The sequence below is a fragment of the Pogoniulus pusillus genome, chromosome 2 (assembly GCF_015220805.1).
Source record: "Pogoniulus pusillus isolate bPogPus1 chromosome 2, bPogPus1.pri, whole genome shotgun sequence".
Taxonomy (NCBI): domain Eukaryota; kingdom Metazoa; phylum Chordata; class Aves; order Piciformes; family Lybiidae; genus Pogoniulus; species Pogoniulus pusillus.
The window spans coordinates 32,650,949-32,671,096 of record NC_087265.1 but is presented as its reverse complement, the minus strand read 5'-3'; the positions used below and the strand labels follow the sequence as shown (position 1 = coordinate 32,671,096).

At 43.6% G+C, this 20,148-nt stretch overlaps 1 protein-coding gene across 2 annotated transcripts in view; it reads right to left on the bottom strand.

Moving 5' to 3' along the window:
• Positions 1-306: 306 nt before the first annotated feature.
• TRPM8 (transient receptor potential cation channel subfamily M member 8) overlaps positions 307-20,148 on the bottom strand; it is a 58,664-nt gene continuing 38,822 nt past the window's right edge. Inside the window, exons 18-26 of one of the 2 annotated variants that reach the window (XM_064159752.1) lie at positions 17,974-18,065; positions 16,866-17,007; positions 15,137-15,308; positions 14,722-14,899; positions 11,960-12,150; positions 9,718-9,817; positions 6,853-6,886; positions 4,777-4,862; positions 307-1,897 (exon numbers count right to left, since the gene is read on the bottom strand). In XM_064159752.1, the coding sequence (XP_064015822.1) occupies positions 4,812-4,862; positions 6,853-6,886; positions 9,718-9,817; positions 11,960-12,150; positions 14,722-14,899; positions 15,137-15,308; positions 16,866-17,007; positions 17,974-18,065 (960 nt within the window). In that variant the 3' untranslated portion in view covers positions 307-1,897; positions 4,777-4,811. Of the gene's footprint in view, positions 1,898-4,776; positions 4,863-6,852; positions 6,887-9,009; positions 9,096-9,717; positions 9,818-11,959; positions 12,151-14,721; positions 14,900-15,136; positions 15,309-16,865; positions 17,008-17,973; positions 19,265-20,148 lie in introns of those variants that run through there. The other variant, XM_064159751.1, reaches the window with a different exon arrangement.

The following is a 20,148-nucleotide window of genomic DNA, read 5'->3' as shown; positions in this document are numbered from 1 at the left end:
CAAACAAAACTCGGTTTGGAGGGAGCAGAGGGCTGGGTGTTACCTGGGGAGTTACCTGGGGAGTTATGGTGCCAACCTGCTGCCAAAGCCCCATTGGGGCAGGACTCTGTTGGTACTCCTGGGCTCAAGGTAGGAGAGAAGCCTGGAGAAAGAGTCCACATGCCTGAGCGAAGGAAGCACATGTGGAGTGTGCACTGGCAGCAATGGGCTGCAGCAGTGTGCAGGGGCACACATTGGGGTTTTGAGTTTTCAGTACAGAGTTCAAAGCTGCATTCAACATTTTACAAGAGAACAGATCACTAGAGCTGCTGGCAAGTACACTGCAGGCTTTATATACGAAAGGAATGAACCAATAGCACAATTTTCACATTCAAGACATACAGGAGACATTAGATTTCTAGAAAGGAAACAGTCAATAATGTATGATGCAAGCTAACTGCCATAGAAGTCTATGAAAGCCCAAGTCCTTTATAAACTTTTTAACAGGATACACAAATATGTCCCCATGTAAACAAGCAATGCTTCCATTGGTAGTTCTGTATCCCCCAGGATCACGTAATGCATGGCATACAGCAAAGCTGGGTCATGTGAAGCAAGAAGGAATGAGACAACCATTCTGATTAGGCCTCATCACAGTTTTGGCTGTTCCGTTTTCAGCTATAAAGACACCAGAGCAGTGGTTTCAGCAAGTGAGATGTGCATGTGCTGGCCTCCTCAGTCAGCTGCATCCTAAAGTAGAAACAATTCTCCACGTGGAACAAGGCTTCATATGTCCCTGAACTGAAGCAAACACCAAAATACACAAAACGATCTTGTCTTGTCTTCACCAGCTGGGGCCAACCATCTTTTCACAGCAGGCATGGAGTGGAACATGCTCTTGTGCACAGGAGCAGGTAAAGTGTACAGACTATGGTAGCCATTGCCAAGGAAAAAGAAAATACTTGAACCTTCAAAATGAAGTATTTTGGGAGACGACTCCTCGACAGCAGGGATGAAGATGGATACAGTGCTTTGAAAGGTAAGTAAATGTCATTTGTAGTGGTAGCACACCCAGTTATACCACATAAGATGCCACAAAATTCAGCTGTTGTGTTAGACAGAAAGAGCAACCTCACCACAGCAAACATCACAATGCTTAAGGCTTGCCAATAATGCCTTTTCCATTTCAAAATGCAAACATCCACAAACAGATGTTTGAAAAAGTTGAATTAATTGCAATGCTCCCAGTATACAAATTGCAGTTAAAGAAACGAGCAAGGATTAGCACACAAAGCCTTTGGAAGCACTTTCTAAGTGAAGTAAGTTTCACCCACGTGGAGTTGTTAATAGCTGAGCTTCTGCATTGCTGCACAGTTCTAGGTAGCACAGAAGTAAGTCCACACTGGGTGCAGAATTAGATCAAAAGCAGGGAACGATGCTGAAATATACCAACCTCAGAAGGTCTGACAGACAGACAAGAAGCAAGCTAGATCTGGCTACTCTAACAAAGCAAAGGGAATAGAGATTGATTCATGAAGACAAGCAATTAGTGGCTAAAGGAAACTCATGAACAGGCTCCTTTGAGTGAAATTGAAAAGCAAAGGGATTTTGGCAGCAGCAGCAGAACTCTTGGAATTAGGAGTGCTTTTTAACAGCAGCTGACAAGAACTAATTGCTGCCATTGAACATCAGGGGAGACGAGTTAAAAGGAGCGCTTGGCTAACATGGGAGTCCTGCCAGGAGATAAACAGTCATCTTAATGTTTTACCATCATTGTGCATTGAGCAGAAAGGTCTATTTTATCCAAAAGCCAAAAAAGAAAAAGTCCTAGTGATTCCTGCTGAGACACTGGTAGATCAGTTACCAGTTGCTTGGTGGTTACTGCCAGCTCAGAGAATTTGTTCCGATGAATTGCTACCTGTGCGAGCAAAAGAAAAAGAATTATCAGAGTAGAGCTTCTAACTCTCCTCAGCCTTTTGCTTTTAACCTCATGCTATCAGCTTGGAAAAGTGAATGCCTTGCACAGCACTTGGGATCAAGGTTCTCTTTGCAGCACCCATCCAGGACAAAGTGTCTTATCAGAGCAGCAGAGAAACTAGCTGTCAGGAAGTGAATGCTGAAGAAACGTCTGCATGCAAAGCACCTGGAATGGCCAATGCAGCGCCTCGTATTGAAGGTGGTCAGTGCAGATACAAGTGGCCCCGTTCAGAGGGAACAACATAATGTACACATCTGCTTCCTGCGAGACACTAATCTCTCTGTTCACACCCTGACGTTAGCACTGCGGGTTGCCAAGGCTCAGTTTCAGATTCAGGACAGCTCACATGCAAACCTGTTTGATCACAACTGGGGTGTCATTTAGATAGCTTACTAGAAAGTGACTCTATCTCTTCAAGGCACTTATTGTTTATACAATGAGAGGTCATTTCCACCGACTCCATCATAAAAAGGCACTTTCTTTCCCAGGCTATCCAACTGAAATTCATTCATTGCTTTCAACAGATTGTGTTGTTAAGATTTCCAGTTCCTCTTGTCAGTGTTTTGAACACTCTTCAGCCACCCTATCCTCTTCCTTGAAGCTTAGTGCTAGCACTGGATGCTCTACCCAACAGAGGAATCACTGCACTATAAGCAGCAGGAGGAATAATTCATACATCTCACAGAAAGTGAAATACTCCATTTCAGACACTTTCCTGCAGAACTGTTGTCTTGTCAGATTTTCCCCCATTTTGTTCCTGTATAGCCAGTTCATAGAATCATAGAATCAAACAGGTTGGAAGAGACCTCAAAGATTATCCAGTCCAACTTATCCCCCAGCCCTAGCCAGTCATCTAGACCATGGCACTAAGTGCCTCATCCTGTCTGTTCTTCAACACCTCCAGGGACAGTGACTCCACCACCTCCCTGGGCAGCCCATTCCAATGCCAATCACTCTCTCTGTGAAGAACTTCCTCCTAACATCCAGCCTATACTTTCCCCAGCACAACTTGAGACTGTGTCCCCTTGTTCTATCGTTGGTTGCCTGGAAGAAGAGGCCAACCTCCACCTGGCTACAACGTCCCTTCAGGTAGTTGTACACAGCAATGAGGTCCCCCCTGAGCCTCCTCTTCTCCAGGTGAAAAACAGGCCCAGCTCCCTCAGCCTCTCCTCATAGGATTTGTGCTCCAGGCCTTTCATCAGCTTTGTTGCCCTTCTCTGGACATGTTCCAGCACCTCAATATCTCTCTTGAACTGAGGAGCCCAGAACTGGACACAGCACTCAAGGTGTGGCCTAACCTGTGCTGAGTACAGGGGCAGAATAACCTCCATTGTCCTACTGGCCACACTGTTCCTGATGCAGGCCAAGATGCCATTGGCTCTCTTGGCCACCTGGGCACACTGCTGCCTCATCTTCAGCCTACTATCTATCAGTACCCCCAGGTCCCTTTCCTCCTGGCTGCTATCCAGCCACTCTGTCCCCAGACTGTAGCACTGCTTGGGGTTGTTGTGGCCAAAGTGCAGAACCCTGCACTTGGCCTTGTTAAATCTCATCCCATTGGCCTCTGCACACCTATCCAGCCTGTCCAGGTCCCTCTGCAGGGCTCTCCTACTCTCCAACAGATCCACACCTGCTCCTATCTTGATGTCATCTGCAAACTTACTGATGCTGGACTCAGTTCCCTGGTCCAGATCATCAATAAAGATATTGAACAGGACTGGGCCCAGCACTGATCCCTGGGGAACACCACTGGTGACTGGCTGCCAACTGGATGTGGCACCATTCACCACCACTCTCTGAGCTCTGCAATCCAGCCAGTTCTTGATCCAGCGCAGAGTGAATCTGTCCAAACCATGAGCTGCCAGCTTGGCTAGGAGCTTCTTGTGGCAGACAGTGTCAAAGGCTTTGCTGAAGTCAAGGTAGACTACATCCACAGCCTTCCCCACAGAACCAACCAGTGCTGTTTGAAGCAAGGTTGAACTAGATGACCTCCAGAGTTTCGTAACTATACAGCGAATTCCATGGGTGACTTGGAGTTTACTGCACCTGAGATAAAGCCCAGTAACTGGCAATCCTTGTAAATGCTATTAGGTGGTTGCAAGTTGTTCATCACTAAACTGAACTTCAGGTCATGTGAATATGAAGTTATGCCTAGAAAATGGCAAGACAACTGATTCAGGAATGTTCAACACAGCTATAAGTTGTCTTGCAGGAAAAGACTCTATGGGATAGGGAGCCAGGCTCTAAATGTTGAGGCTGATCAAGTCATTCCAGATTATCCTTGTCAAGAGCCACATTTCTTAATTTGCTGTCTTTAAAGATAGCATTTTCTTCATCCTTCAATATTCTGTCTGCCTTTCACATCCTGCTGGAACCTGTAGCCCAGCCCAATTCTTCTGCAGAAGAATTTGTTTTCATGTTTTCCAGAGTTAAAATTAACTAACTGTAAAGGATCCAGCAGCAATTAACTTTCGAGGGAGCCTCCAGCACAAAGACAACTGAAATAACCTTGTGTTATTCACAGATTTTTCAAAAGGCAAGGGAGCAAAACAAGATATGTAAAAAACATGTAAAAAATTGTTAGCAACACCAGATGGAAAATTGTCTTCTTTCAGGAAAAAAAAGGAAAAAAACACACACAAAAAAAAACCCTACAACAACAAACAAAAAAAGAGAATTTAGGTCTTTTTTCTTCTCCAATATTAGACCATGTCAATGCAAGCATGAACAATTTAACATTTCTTCCAGAGATACACTCATTTAACATCACAAATGCTGATAACTTATACAAGTTAGAGAATGGATGAAAGATGGCTTACCCTGCTCAGGTAGCTGCTCTTGGATTTTGGCTGTTTTATTTGATTTTGCTGGAAATCTCTTTAAGGAGGCCTTTCAAATCAGAGAGCTGAGGAAGGGAGAGAAGGGGAGAGAAGGGGAGAGAAGGGAGAGAAGGGAGAGAAGGGAGAGAAGGGAGAGAAGGGAGAGAAGGGAGAGAAGGGAGAGAAGGGAGAGAAGGGAGAGAAGGGAGAGAAGGGAGAGAAGGGAGAGAAGGGAGAGAAGGGAGAGAAGGGAGAGAAGGGAGAGAAGGGAGAGAAGGGAGAGAAGGGAGAGAAGGGAGAGAAGGGAGAGAAGGGAGAGAAGGGAGAGAAGGGAGAGAAGGGAGAGAAGGGAGAGAAGGGAGAGAAGGGAGAGAAGGGAGAGAAGGGAGAGAAGGGAGAGAAGGGAGAGAAGGGAGAGAAGGGAGAGAAGGGAGAGAAGGGAGAGAAGGGGGGGAAAAAAGCAGCTTTGTTTTTAAAAAGTAAGTCTAATTCATTCCAACTGATGATTGCAGCCTAGGATGAAGGAAAAGGAACAAAACAAGCAGTAATAATTACCTTAAAACACCCCTGGAACGCACATCCCCTGGGAAATACCGTACAACATGAGCAACAACAGGCATAAGCCTCCCTGTCTGAGCTCCTGCCTCCCTGGCTACGCTGTGGACACCAGTCACTACTTCAAAAGCAATAACCAGCTGCTTTTGTATTCAGCAGTCGTATTGTGGTGGCAAACCAAGTAGTGTTAACAGTTACAGTGTAACAGTTCACAGGACAGAAATTGCTAGTAAGTAATGAGGAACATGTCATTGCCTCACGGAATATTATACCCCACACAACAGTGCTTCAAAGGATACTTTTCATCAATGCAATTAGTGCAGTGAGGACCAACGTATATGTATTTCACTTAGTTAATGGGTAGGCATCATGACAGCTACAAGCTGCAAACTAGACTCCATCTCCTTCTGCCCCTTCAGGGTGGAGACAGCAAACGAGTAGAGTTTTGTGGAGCAGTCATTCCAACACTTGGAGCTGCCCTCAAACCTTCCCCATGTCATAACTGATGTCTGTTATTCCTCTGCACATCTGTATCAAGCTTAGAGAAAAGTTTACCCCTTACCTGAGGTTCATGCCTAGGACTTAAGTTCTCAGGCATGTTTTTAAGACACCATCTCAAGTGAGAGCCAGCAAGATATCCCTGGACTGTTTTGCTCTCAAGGACGCTATTCCTAAGCAGTAGCCTCACTACATCTCTGTCACTAAAGCTGAAGTCATGAATAGACATAACAGTTTACCGTAAGGAAAATCCTCACAGAACACGAAGCACAACTTGAGTGTTACCTTTCAGTGGAGGATTAAGGTTATCTTATCTCCTTTCAGCTTCAGGAGAAGCATCACTAGACATGTATTTTGTCACTCACAATTTCCATTTCAGACATGAAAGCAGGCTATTATTTTGCAATCTAAACTATTTGACGGCAATCCAAAGTATTCTGAAGTGTATATGGACTTCTAAAAACTCTGTGCTTCACACCAAAGCAACTCCCCACTTCATAGGCAAAATACACAATCCAATCGGCCCCCAGGAAATACCCATTGTGAAGGTCTTGTCAGTATCACAGCCATACAAAGCATACTTGTTATTTCTGTGCTCTCTAGAAGATTGGTAGCTTTAGATAGCTTCAACACAGGATGCTTCTGTAAATCAGATGAGTGTTGGTCATTTTGACTGTAATCAAAGGTCTTTCCACCTTTCAGTATGTATGGAATGTGTTCCATGGGCCCACTACACAGCAGAATAATGCAGTTTTAACACACAAAAGTTATTTTCACTTCTATTCCATCCAACAAAGAATACCATGACACACGTCTTTCTGTTTTGTTGCCCTGCACAAAATGAAGCTACCTATGGAATCAAAGGAGCGAAGGAGCACATTGAAAAAGCCCAATTAAAATGAGGTCCTGGTGACAACAGGAAAACCTGTACGTGACTCTCAGTGGTGTTCATTTTCCTTGTGGTGCAATAACTGCTATACCAGCCAGAAGTACTTTACCCAGAGCAGTGTGAAACATGCATACCTTTGCATCCAGTTGTCTAAATCGATGCAGTATCCTGAAAATGGAAATATGATAGAGAAGAAAAGGATGAGTCCAGGTGTTATACAAGCTTCGGCTAACCACATCCTGTTTGCAAACCTATCCTAGCATAAGTCTGTCTTGTCCTTACCTTTGGCCAAAGTGTGGGCCTAAGGCAACTGGAATCTGAAGCTGTCTGTGGTGGAAGGGCTGAAGCCTCAAAACCGAGGCTTCCCTATGCCTCTACATGCCTGGACATGTTTTTTCTGCCAGGACCCATGGCAGTAAACAGGTTGTGTAACACACACACACCCAGCCTGTGTACCTCTGGGGTCCGCCCAGGTGATCCCCATGTTTGGGAGGGTCCAGGCAAACAGCTCCTGTCTATTAAGGTAAGGTTTGGCTTACTGCCAGCCTGATTGGTCACTTTAGATGGCCAAAAGAGGCACGAATCTCGGCTCAGAGTCTATAAAGAGGCGTGCAAAGGAGCACCACGTGTTCAGAGGTTCAGACTTAGCTGTTCAAGCTCAGCTCTCTGATCCATATAGCAGCCCTGACCTGCTTGCAAGGCCTAGACAAAGGATCAGGCCCTCACTTGCATACTCACTGAGGCTCAGACCTCTTGCATTGATCTCAAGGCGCAGTTAAGCTGTCTGCGTACCCTTTGAGAAGCAGATCACATTCACGCCTGCATTTCATACATATATGGGGAGCCGAGAGCCCCCTTAAGCCTAGAGCAGCTGTACATACTGGCTTGCTATCTTGCATTTATCTATGGAGCTCAAGTCTCCCTGCAGCCTGACACACCCTGCGTGCCCACTGCTATAGCATAGACTGAAGAATCAGGACCGCAGACCTTCCAGATTGTCTGCAAACCCACGAACACAGCCTGCTAGCTGTGAGAAGACTGTGCCAGAAGCTGCACGGACAAATCCTTCTCCTGCACCTGGAAATCCTACCAGCTGACCATCCCTGGACACACAGCATCCAGAAGACCAGCAGCATCGAGGCAGAGACCACTTCACGCCAGGAGAGAAGGTTAGAGAAATCCTGTTTACCCCAGTGACTTGGGAACGCTTATCATTCTCTGCAAGCTGGGAAGATTCCAGCTTCACAAAGACCCAGACACTCTGGGCATGCTGTGACACAATCCCGGGAGGGTGATTAATGATTAATACTTGAGGGCAACACATTTAAGCAAGCTTTAAGTCCTTTGTAAAATAAGTTACCTCTGTCTTAGGGCACAGACAACTTTCAGCCCCTGCTGGGCAAACAGCATAGCTCCTAAGCAGGCATTAAGCCTAAGGGAATCTTTCTCTCTGTCTATAGTTGTTGATAATTTGATATTTCAATTTAATAATCAAATCCCTGTACATAAATATATCATATCCTAACTGTTTTCATAACCATGCAATAGAACTTAATTACATAGTGGTTGGGGGTGGTACAAATTTGTCATTATTAATTTTAATAAATAATTTTATAAAAAATTAATACCGCCTCAAATTAATTTCTCACCTTCCCCTAATAAGGAAGGAATAGAAATCCCCCATCCCAACACTGTCAGAGAACTGCTCTCTTTCCATGTAGTCAGAGGTCAGATACAAATCAGATCCTCTGCAGCTGCCCCATGCTTGGGGGCACCAGTGTTTCGTCCTCCCCAGATGGCAGGGCTGTAGGTGGTTTGGCACAGCTTTTATTACAGGTATATTAACATATGGATTAGGGATAGTGCTGTGCTAATTCATTTTTCTTGTCAAGACACTTCTGCTTCTAGCAAAAAACTCTGCTCATTTGGCTTCTTTTCCAATGCTGAGTTGAGTGCCTCTGGGTAGCCTTAACATAAACACTTGTGGACAGCACTGTCCATAGCACAGACAAAGGGGCATGGAAAAGTTTAGTCTTTCATTCCCATTTTTACCAGCTTTCTCCTTACATTTGATTAAGGAAAGTGCTCAAGTTGCTGAAGCTAGCTATAAAATTATGCTATTAAAAGCAGTAGGTTACTATTCTGGTTTCTAGCTTTCTTCCTACCCTATTACTCTGCAAACACTTAGATCTCCAAGTGTCCTGACTTAGCAGTGAAAGAGTAGTTCCAGTCACCAGACTTCAAATATCATCATTCCAAATAGCATCTTCCCCTCCTCAGAGGCTTTACTACTCATGCTTTTAAGTTCAGGCCTCCATACAGATTGATGCTGTTAGAATGCTTGATATTCCAGGTCTAACAGTAAATCTTCTGTTAACTGCATAGTCATAGAATAATACAATTGTTTAGGTTGGAAAACACCTTTAAAATCATTGAGTCCAATTGTTAACCCAGCACTGCTGAGTCCACCACTAAGACACATCCCTAAGCACAACATGTACACATCTTTTAAATCCCTTCAGGGATGGTGACTCCACCACTTCCCTGGGCAGCCTGTTCCATTGCTTGACAACCCTTTTGGTGAAAATGTTTTCCCTAATGCCTGGTCTAAAGCTCTACTGTCACAAAACCAGTCAGCTACAGCACAGCTTTCTATGATGTAAATCTCAAAACACTATAGGAAGACGTTTTCTCATCTGATGGTAAAATAGAAAGACTCAAGTAGAGGAAGGTGAAGTCTTTTTTGGAACAAGTGTGCTTAATATGTCTACCCAGCTACTGCCATTAGCATTTACCCAGCCCAAAACAACTATTTCTGAAGAGGCTGTGGCAGCTGACAAAGAAGCCATCATTTTACTTAAAACGAACAGGCACATTTAGGCTGGGTTTATTTATCTGCTCCTTAGTTTGTAAACAATTGGAGCTGCTGAAAACTTGTCTCCACCAAAAATATTCAATAGCAAGTCTAAGAGAGTGAAGACAAAGAATGGCAGACTTACTCTTCTGATGAATCATTTGCTTTGGTATTGATTTTGACAAGGTAGTTCTCCTTCATGACAGCTTCCCACGCCAGAATTTCATTGTCCTCATTTTTTGAGCCTGAGAAATACATGGGAAGAAAAAACGACGTCACTAAATTCAGTGAATTTCACTTAATTTGTCTTTCTAATGCTAAGATGCAAAAAAAAGCTGGGTTAGTGCTTGCAACCAGAGACTAATGACTCCCTTTTCTGTGTCCAGAGCATTTGCAGCCCCACTTCCCACCTGTGACAGAGCTTTGACATTAATGCATTTTACTCTACACTTCTAACAACCAGAGTTGGCTAAAAAAGAAAATATGAACAAAAACCCCTACCAAGCTCCAAAAGTCTTTCTAGCACAAGTGCTTTGTCAAACAGTGGCTGCCTCAACAAGCACAGGGCATTCCAGGCAGTTCCTGTCTAGGTCTGAACTTTCCATTTGTTTCTGCATTATGTCATATTGGATCATTAAGAGTAATATGTGTTGTTAAGAACAATGCTGCATAAAAAAAAATAAAAGAAAAAGGTTTGCTGAGACAAAAGAAGCCTACAATTGGCAAACGATTGAAGTCCCATTTCCTCCATTCATTGCTCCTCTAACTTCACACAGCCAAATGTGTGCTTACACACCCAAAAGCATTTAAAGCACCCAAAACCCAGATGTATCCATAAAAGCTAAGTGGGGAATCCAGGGTTTTGCAACGTTCAATGCCTTAGCATGCCTTCTCCATGCAGTTCTCAGTTCCTGTCACCAGTTCAATCACAATAATGTTATGGCTCTAATTAATTCTTCTCTGCTTTCAGAAATGCAGCATCAGCTGTGCATCACATGGGCAAGAATATCTGCCTTTAAACAACCTCCCCAGCAAGAAAACAAAGCCGTGATTTGGACAGCCAAAACAATTCAGTTAGTGTTAAGGAATGTTATACCCCACCGCAGGCATCCTCCTTCTAAACGGGTAACAAAGCTAGGCTGTGCTGCAGGGCAACAGTCAGGTTGTTGATGGATGGGAGTAAGTCTGTCAATTAACTCAACTTATCCTCTCTTGTCTGCTTCTGAATGGCACTTTAAAAGAAAAAGCACTCCATTTGTTCAGGGGAAAAGCTTGTTAAAACAATTCATATCTGTGCCCTCTGACAGAGTAAATAAGAGGGAAATAGCTAGAAGCCTGACTCAACCACTCCTGCATTTTTGAAGGGGTTTGCCCATTTGGCCATGCTCAGAGGGCCAAGAGCCTCTCTATCCTCTTTCAGTCACTCACTAGCAGGAAGAAGAGCTTCTGAATTTGACTGATCTGCTAGGCTGCCCTAACGGCTACTAGCTGTATTAGCTGGAAGATTGGAAAGGAAGGACAAAAATAAATGCAGCTTCAGAGGGTAGAGTGACAAGCAGAGGCTGAGTTCACCTCTTATACTAGTTACCTAAACACTCAAAACATAGATCAGGGATCTCCGCCCTGGGGTAGAAGTGTAGGAGGGATGCACTGCCAGCTATTAACAATAAATTGGATGGTTTATATCTTCCATGCAGACCACAAAGATGATTTTAAGTTGCATTAATTTAGTCAGTGCTCTAATAAAAGAAAAATAAAATGAAACAGAAAAATGGAGGGCGGGGGGGGGGGGGGGGGGGGGGGGGGGGGGGGGGGGGGAGGGGAGAGACACACCAAACCGCCACCTTTCAAATCTAGGAAGCAGCACAGGCAGATATAAACTGATTGACTTAATTTGAAGACTTAAGTGTTCTGCATACATGAGGTAATTCTGCCTTGAAATAGCTTGGACAAGAAAGTGCTGGACAGTTCTGTAGGACTCATGGTAGAATGTAAAAGCTTTTTAATCAGATCAAACCCAAAGTTATTGGGAGGCAAGGATCCCAACAGTACTCAGCTGGAGTTTTAGCGTAAGGAGTTAGGAGTACAATTCCCCACATGCCAAAGAGTACCCTGAGTACCAAAGGAAGGTTGCAGTTCAGAAGCAAGCAGCCAGAGGCTTTGATTTGAATGTTACTGAAGAGTAATGTTACTGGAGAGTTGCATTTGAGAGAGAACATGAATAAGCTGCTCTTCATTTCCAATATGACTGCATCTTCTAAAGTCTGCATTGCTCTTGAAAACTTCCCACTGCAACACTAACTGCCCACCTGAAGCACGCCATGGAAGAGTTGCAATGCACCTGCCAAAGAGCTGACTTGTATGGAGTTAACAAATGTCCAACTCACAACAAATAGATGGTTCTTTACTTTCATTCCTACAGCAGCATTTGAAACATTTCCTCATCACCATGTATATGTAGGCAAAGATAACAAAAGGGAAGGGAATAGTCAAGCGACTGCAATACTCTTGGACCAAGAAGTAACGCTGGAACTTCCACACCTGGTCGTTGTTCTCTTGTACTGATCCAACAGTGTAACTATCAGGCAAAGAGAAAGAAAATACATACAGCATTAGGTATTCATCAAAGAACTCCATCTCAGAGCCAAATAATGCAGCATTTCTCTATATTATACCAGTGCATGTTTTGTAAAGTCATCCCAGAGCTGTTAATTTTTACTGAGGTTAGTGAATTTGCCTTCCTTTTTAGAGACAAACTTGAAAATGGCAAGATCAAAGACAGTGGGGAAAAAACAACAAGTAAAAAACCCTAATGTTACAAACAAACTGGGAAAGTTAGGAACAGGGAGCTAATATTCCGAATACCTTCACTATCTTAGCTCTAGGCAAATGTCATTCAGCCCAGACACATGAGAACAGGATGCTTCTTCACAAGATGCTCTGTCTCATTGCTTCACCAGCTAACATTTTTCTATGCAGCACCTCTCACCCCTCAAAAATGGAACATTTACCAGAAAAAAATAAAAGCTCCTGAGATTTTAGGTGGAGGCAGTAAGAATGCTCCAGGCATGGAAGGAGTCTACTATACTAAGCACTGTATGAACCCAGCAAAATAAAAGAACTCACAAGAGCAAACAGCTCACAGACTGCCTGACCTTTCATTGACAACATTAAATGGCAGGTGCTTGCACAATATCTGTGTTGAGACCCTAATGGACCACTACATGGGAAGCTAGAACTTTCATCTGGTGGAAATTAGTTTAGAAGGCAAACACAGTCCTGCATTTCAGAAGGGTCCAATATGTATTATTCACCCTTTCCAGCTAATGCTTACCAGATGCCCAGAGAAAAGTTGGATGGCCTGTTAAAATTTATATATCATTGTAATTACAACATAGAGAGAGACTTGTGGGACCAGTGTCAGACATCAGCACTATTAAAGATTGACAAACACTGTGCACACACTGGTCCTAAGGGGAACATCACAGATGTCACACATTTCTAACTGCATCAAGGAAAAGCCCTCTGAGATTGCTGTTTGCTCACTGGGCTTCCTGACTTCAGTTCAATCCAGTGCTCCTGCTGTTCAGTTCATTGTTAAAATGAACGATGCACAGCTCAGTGTCATTACAGAATTCATGCTGGGTCCTTCCACAAAATAAGTCGAAATGGCAAAATCTAGGTTTTTACTTTATAAACCAGAAGTGCTGCTGAAACAAACTTTCTAACAAGGATCAAAGGCTTCTGTCTTTCACTCTTTCTTGTGTATATAAGTCTTGTCTCCTGTCCTCAGGTCGTGGGCTGGTTGGAAAGTCATAGGTACAATAAATAGGGATGCTACACCAGGCCTAGTTGTCTTGCCAAAACCCACATTTCTAACTGTCTTTGGAGTCTAAATCAGCATGGGAAAAAAAGATTCGGAGCTGAAGAGAGAGGAGAAGCCAAAGGTGAGGCATTCTCAACTCATCACAGTAATATGTCTCGTATGAGGCCAGTAAAATTTGGCACTGACATTCAGAAGGGTGATCCTCTTGAGGCAAACCAGGAGTCCTTAGCAGTTCCTGTAAATGCTCTTCTTGCCAAAGCAAATTCCTGTCAAGTCTCACTGCAAAGTGCCATCAACACAACCAAACACAGAAGACCTCAAGAAGGATGCTTCGGGGCTGCAAGTAGGTGTAAAGCAGAAAAGCAGGAATAGGAAGGAGAGCAGAGCCACAGCACCAATCTAACTGTATTCACAAGCCAGAAGTGAGATGGGAGGGCAACACACTCCAGAAGTCTGATATGAGGGACTTTCAATTATTAACTAAACTCGACATCAAAACTCGCAGTGTAAACAACAGATTTCTGGAAGAAGCTGAGGAAACCTTTCCCTGAGGATCAGTTAGAGTTTGCTCTTGCAGGTCCCAATGCAGTCAGTGAACACAACAGCAATCATTTTTATTTGGCAAATCAGTGCCGGCTATGTGGCACTGACAGCAGTTACTGATCCATCTGCATAGACTAACACCTAATGAGATGCCAGAACAGGACTGGAAGAACTACAGACAATTTACTATCTAAAAGCAGAGGTGATGGCATTTTTCAAGATAAAGTCCTTTGCTATGTGCCAAGGAGATACAGCTCATTGCCTGTGCTGGAAGTCAGAACAATAAAGAGCAGGTAAACCAGAGCAGTAACACACTCATCACCAGGCAGTAGTTCTGGTTAATAAAACCAAATTGTCATGAAAAGACTGTGATGATAACTCATTTATTCAATCTGGGAAGGTCAGTTGTGCAGTGACTCACACCTGGTGAAGCGATGACCCGTCCATCACTCCCGTATGAGCCACAGGCATTAGTACTAAGCTCACCATGCAAAGGATGTCTTGAGAAGCAGAAAAAGGCAACAACCCATTACCAGGACATTGCATCAGTTTTGATTACACTGCCATGAGAAAAGCTGAATAACCTCTGGTTCACCTTCCCACATCACCTGTCACTTCAGAGGTCTGTTTCAAGCCAGGAACCCTGCCCAGACTACTCTGCAAAAAAGACAGGCTGTGTCCCAGTGCAGAATAAATGCCATTTTCCAGGACTTCGTTCACCTCCTTGGAAGGATACTGATACAGAAGTCAGAAGCAAACGATTGCCTCTTTGGTACATACCCAAACATGGCCACAAGCAGGTTCACAAGCAGGATGTTAGTTGAGAGCATGTAAATACAAACAAGGGGAATGGTAATCCACTCTGGGAAGCGAGGTTGGTTGTTGGCATCCAGCTCCACGCACAAGGGCTTGGACTCATTCCCAGAAAAGGTGCAGCGATCAAAGTTGTAGGTGGTACCTCAGAGGGTGAGAGAGGAAAGCAAACAATGAGCCCTACCCCACACTTCCTGTGGAGTGCAGTTCCAGATACTACCACTGACCACAGTATATGTGGTGTCCTTCCCTGCCTGCCCATCAGACCTAAATGCTTGCTTTGTTACTGTTCGGAGAAAAGGGGACAGCATAGGATTGGACAACCACTGAAAGGACAGGGTCTTACACCCACCCAGCAAAGCTTCCTACAAGAAATAGGTACCATCAACATCATCAGGGTATTGGCCAAACATAGCCAGATATGGCTCATAGATGACAGATCGAAATATCCACTCCCAGCGGTGCTCATTCTTCCTCAAGATGCCTTGCCTGGCCACACCAAAGGCCACCATCCACACAGCAAAGAGGAAGAGGAAGAAAAATACATCTATCATCTGAAAAAGGACAACAAGCAAACGAGTCAGTGCACCACTACATGACTGGTTACAAGTCCCATATGCCTTTTTTACTCCCTGATTTGATATCAGGGTGGAGAACAAGTATTAGAAAAGCCTACACAAGTTAGCACCATTGTAACACAGGTTTTGAGATCAGCACTCTGTGAGTTTACAGGTGCTGACATACACACACAAAAATAATTGACCATTGCCATTCAGGACACTTCAAAAATGATTATGCAACCATAAAACCAAGGCACCTTTCGGAATACAGGTTATCCCCCTGGCAGCACACAAAGTCTGCCTAGAAAATCAGGTCCACATACAAAGGCTACACAACAAAGGCAGCTGCAGATCTTGCAGACGAGGTAAAAGCAGCCACCACTTCTGAAAATGCCACCCTGGATGGTTTCAATCCAGCATTTACAGTTCAGACACTCTGGATAATGTTTTTCATGGATTTCTAGCTCTTAATATACAGATAGCTGAAGACTGGCAATATCCCAGTTGAGCTTCCCTATCTCTTGTAGATCCACTTCCACCAAGATCTGCCTTTTCACTAGCTCCAAGCACCTTTATTTTTAGACTTACTCAAAAACTTATCACTTTTGAAGGCCAAACAAGAAAAAGATGTACAGCAAACAACCCTGTGTGGTTACTTCCATATCATAATGCTCTCTAGGACCTGGTAATCTCTAGACTTTGGCTCTGCACCAGTGGTACAAGGCAAAATAAAGACTTTCTGGGTAACCTGCAGACCATATTGTTACTCCTATAGTCACCACATAGATGGATTTCAAATTACTTATCAGTCCTTTGCTATGGCACAGGACAGTCCAAATACTGCAGAAATAGGGGAGGAAATTTCTCCTCAGAATATCTAGCAATGGCAAGTGGAGTGCCATTCCCCAAATGCTCCATGAGTTGAGTTCACATTGAATTTCTGTTCTTTAGAGTATATCTGCATGTGTGCAGAGATATCACTGGAAGGAAGATTCAAGAAGACATGGTCCAGCTCTCAAATGCTCCTTATCCCATATTTTCAGCAAGCCATATCTGTATTATATGGAACCCTACTCTCTTCCTACTACCTTTGCCAGTCTGCTAGCAAATATCTCTTCCAGCTACATGGAACAGAATTGGCCAAGCCACTCAGCATCCACTTCTCCAGTTAGCTGTGTGATGGATGCAGTAGAAGACAAAAATCCTCCTTCTATACCATTTATCATCATTGTCTTGTTTGGGGAATGCTCATGGGAGCAAGAAGATTGATAGAATACACCACTGAAACATTCAAGACATGGAAAACAAAAGCTACCAGGAAAAGAGCTTCCTCTTCTGCCCTTTATCCTGATCTTTATTCTCTCCCTGTGCAGAGGGAGAGAAAGAGGCCTTGCTCTTATAATTAGGTGCTATTTAAAGCTCAATTAACCCTGTTTAGCAGATTTAAGAGGAGAGAACATGCTGCCATCATCAGAATGGTGGTGATTTCACTTGAAAAACAAGACATCACATCATTTATATGTATCTCTTGAGTAGCTGCCAGAATCTTACCATCCTCTGCAGCATAATAATTTTGGGTCCTAAATTCCTGCTAACTGTGAAAATATGGATCAGCCTCAGAGTAAAAACTATGTAGTCCAAACAGAAAATGACTCTCCCAGAATACCAAGAGCTTTCATCAGATGAGTGAAGCCTGATGGAGACAGTAAAAGAAAATGAAGAAAAGTGTTGGGTAAAGCAGAAACCAGGTACAAATACAGTGAAAGACTGAAATGAAGAGGGGAAAGCAGAATAGAGCTATCCAGGACTCCATGCCTTCTCCCACCCATTCCCACTGGGTGATAGGTGGCAGAACTACTTAATACACACTTTCTTTACACCCTTCCTGTTTTAGCTACATCACAGCTGTGTCTCCTCTTCCCCTCCTAAACTATTTGCAGCAGAGAAATCTGCTGTTCCCGCAGCCCTCCAAAAACATCAGTGCCATGACTGCACTGCTGCACTGAGGCAACAAACACTAAGCTACAGCCGGGCGAACAATTACACTGCAAAATGTGTTCCCATCATTTCATTGTCACGGTTATTACCTCACTCATTCATGTGAAATAGCTCATGTGAGCCAACGACATTCTATTTAGACTACTGTATTCTCTTAAACACGAGACACTACAGCTCAGGGTCCAAGTTACCACATGAAATAATTAATAATATGAGCCAGGGAAAATCCCAAGGAACTTCTATCTCCGAGATATTAATCACTTCACCCTGCAGCTTTGTCTGATGTGGTCTCTAAGGCCAGTCTTGAAAGCATAGTCATGAAACCTAAGCCTGTTTCAATCATCACCTTCTCTACCTGCCCATCCAAAGCTCTAAGAAGGGCTGCCCTGCTGGCCCAGGAAGATCTGAGTTTGGGGAAGCCACCTTTGACTCCAAGGATAGACTCAACATCCATGAAACAAAAAAGAGAAACTATTGCATGCAGATGATCCCATGTCACTCCATTTCTTTATTTGCTTCAGAACTATTTGCAAAATAAAGTCTTGACAGTCTCCTCAGAAGACAGTGAGTTTCATGGACAAATCATTTCCCAACATTTTGTAGTCAGAACCCAGAAAGGAAGAAGAGCCATTACATGGCCACAAGAAAAGACACTACTCACCTGAACACAATCCCAGCTATGAAGTAGAAGATTGCTAGTGTATCCATAACATTCCATAGATCTGAGAAATACTTACTGCCATTCATGTACCACTGGGAAGGAAGAAGAGGAGAAAGTAACTTTCACACAGCACTGGCTAGTGACCTGGGGAGCTCATTCACCTTCCCCTCATCTCCCCCCATTGGATGTCCTCATGGGTAAATATTTCACCCACTAAGATAGTAAGGATTGTTTCCCTGCCCAGTTTGGAGTTTTTTTTCCCACACAAATAGACACACAAAAATTCAGACTGCTTTTAATTGTCCCAAAAAAGAGGGCTCTTCATATGTCCAACAATGTCAGACGTCACTGGCTGCCTGTTTTTATCAGTAACTTCTAATAGGACTATGGGTCAAGAGTTTCTATGTCTACAGCTCCATAAAGACATTTTCTCCTGTCACCCAGATGGTCTTTATGATAATGCTCTTCACTAGAACCAGTTAAGCAGATTGGCCCATTGGTTACAGTGCTCAAAGGAGTTAACTCCACCATGTGTCCTTGTGCATGGAGAGAGGAAAGAACCATTATGGCAAGAGCCAAGATCAATATACTTAGTGCTCCTATGCTGCCAGGGGACCTCAGGGTAGCTCTGCTGGAGCATGCAGTGGTCTGCTGCCCAACAGGTTAAAGGAGTATGGGGGAAACTAACAGCAGATGAAACACTGTGGGGAGGCACTGTTTTGGGGCAGTTGAACTCTTCTGTCTTCCTTTTCTTCCTAGAGCTTATTCAGTAATCTCTCCTTGGCTATACACATGTGCATCTTTCATCAAAAGATGCAGATAGGATTTGGTATTTTAAGTACCTGTCTCTTCCTTTCTGAATTTCAAGTCTAGTGAGAATATCTGCCTGTTCCCAGACTGACTGGTACTGTACTGGCCTGTGCTAGATCCTATTCAGAGGTGACTCATTAGGACACATAGTTTGACCAGAAGAAACCTTCACCAGGTCTGACAAAAATAGCTTAAGTCTTTGATTAAAATTATTTTTAATTTTCATTGAAGTTAGCAGCTTAGTGTAGATCAGTGAATCTCTCTATAACTGGCACATCCAAGATAGGTAGTTCTGCTCTCAGTGCTTTTAAGGGAAGCAGAGAGTCAGGGGACATTTCTTCTAAATGCAGAAGAAGCTGTAAGTAGAAAGCCTCACTTTGCTATTTCAGATGCACAGTTGTATTTTTTCACATGGTGGGATGCATTGCTAAAGATGGACAGTTGTTGCAGTTACCAGGGTGGCAGGCTCAAGATATTACCAGACACTATTTCAGTCTCTGGGAACACACATACACCTTTTCTTATGACTTAGGTATCAAGCATTGAGGACCAAATGGGGGACAACATATCTGACACCCTGTTCCTCTCTAGCAACTCCCCAGATCAAACATAAATTGTCTTGCTATATGTGAGAGTGAAGGAGTGTTTCATGTGAACAGCTGGACACACATGGGCCAAAAGTCTTTCCCAAAGCAAGAAACATGTCACAGCACTGCAGCTGTACTAAATGCAGCAGGTTTAAGCCTGATGCCTCTTCCATTAAGGGCACAACTGTGGATGGAGGAAAGAAAACAGATTTTGGTCCACAGCAGAAGCAGAGATACAACAGAGGCAGATGATTATAACAAGTGAGAACAATCAAGACTTCAGGGCAGCTCAGTCCTTCAAAGATCAAGTGGCTTTCAGTACTATGAGTCAATGTTCAGAGGTTCTCTCTAGACTCCTCCATTTGAGAAAACGGGATCTCTGGTACATCCCATAAGTCTACTCACTCACCTGACTGAAGGCTACATCCATGTGGCTAAGAAGATAACAGGAAAAAGGCATCTCCAATTTCACTACTGCCATGACAGATCTAAACAGGATGTAAGAAAGTAGGTCCTGGTAGTTAAAAACCTCTAAGACCATCAGAAGTGAAACAGTCTTTTATGGTCCAGAGACAGTAACTGTTCAGCTCTGAACAGTGAAACAATCTGTTTTAAGTTTGGAGCAATTTGGAGTAGCTGTCACTTCCACAGACACACCACTCCTCAATTAGAGAGACCACTCCTCATAACTAGTTACCTGACTACAGTGGGACCTCAGGCAACAGTACTTCTACTTCTCCTTTGATGCAAAAACAAAGCATCCTCTTTTTTACACAGG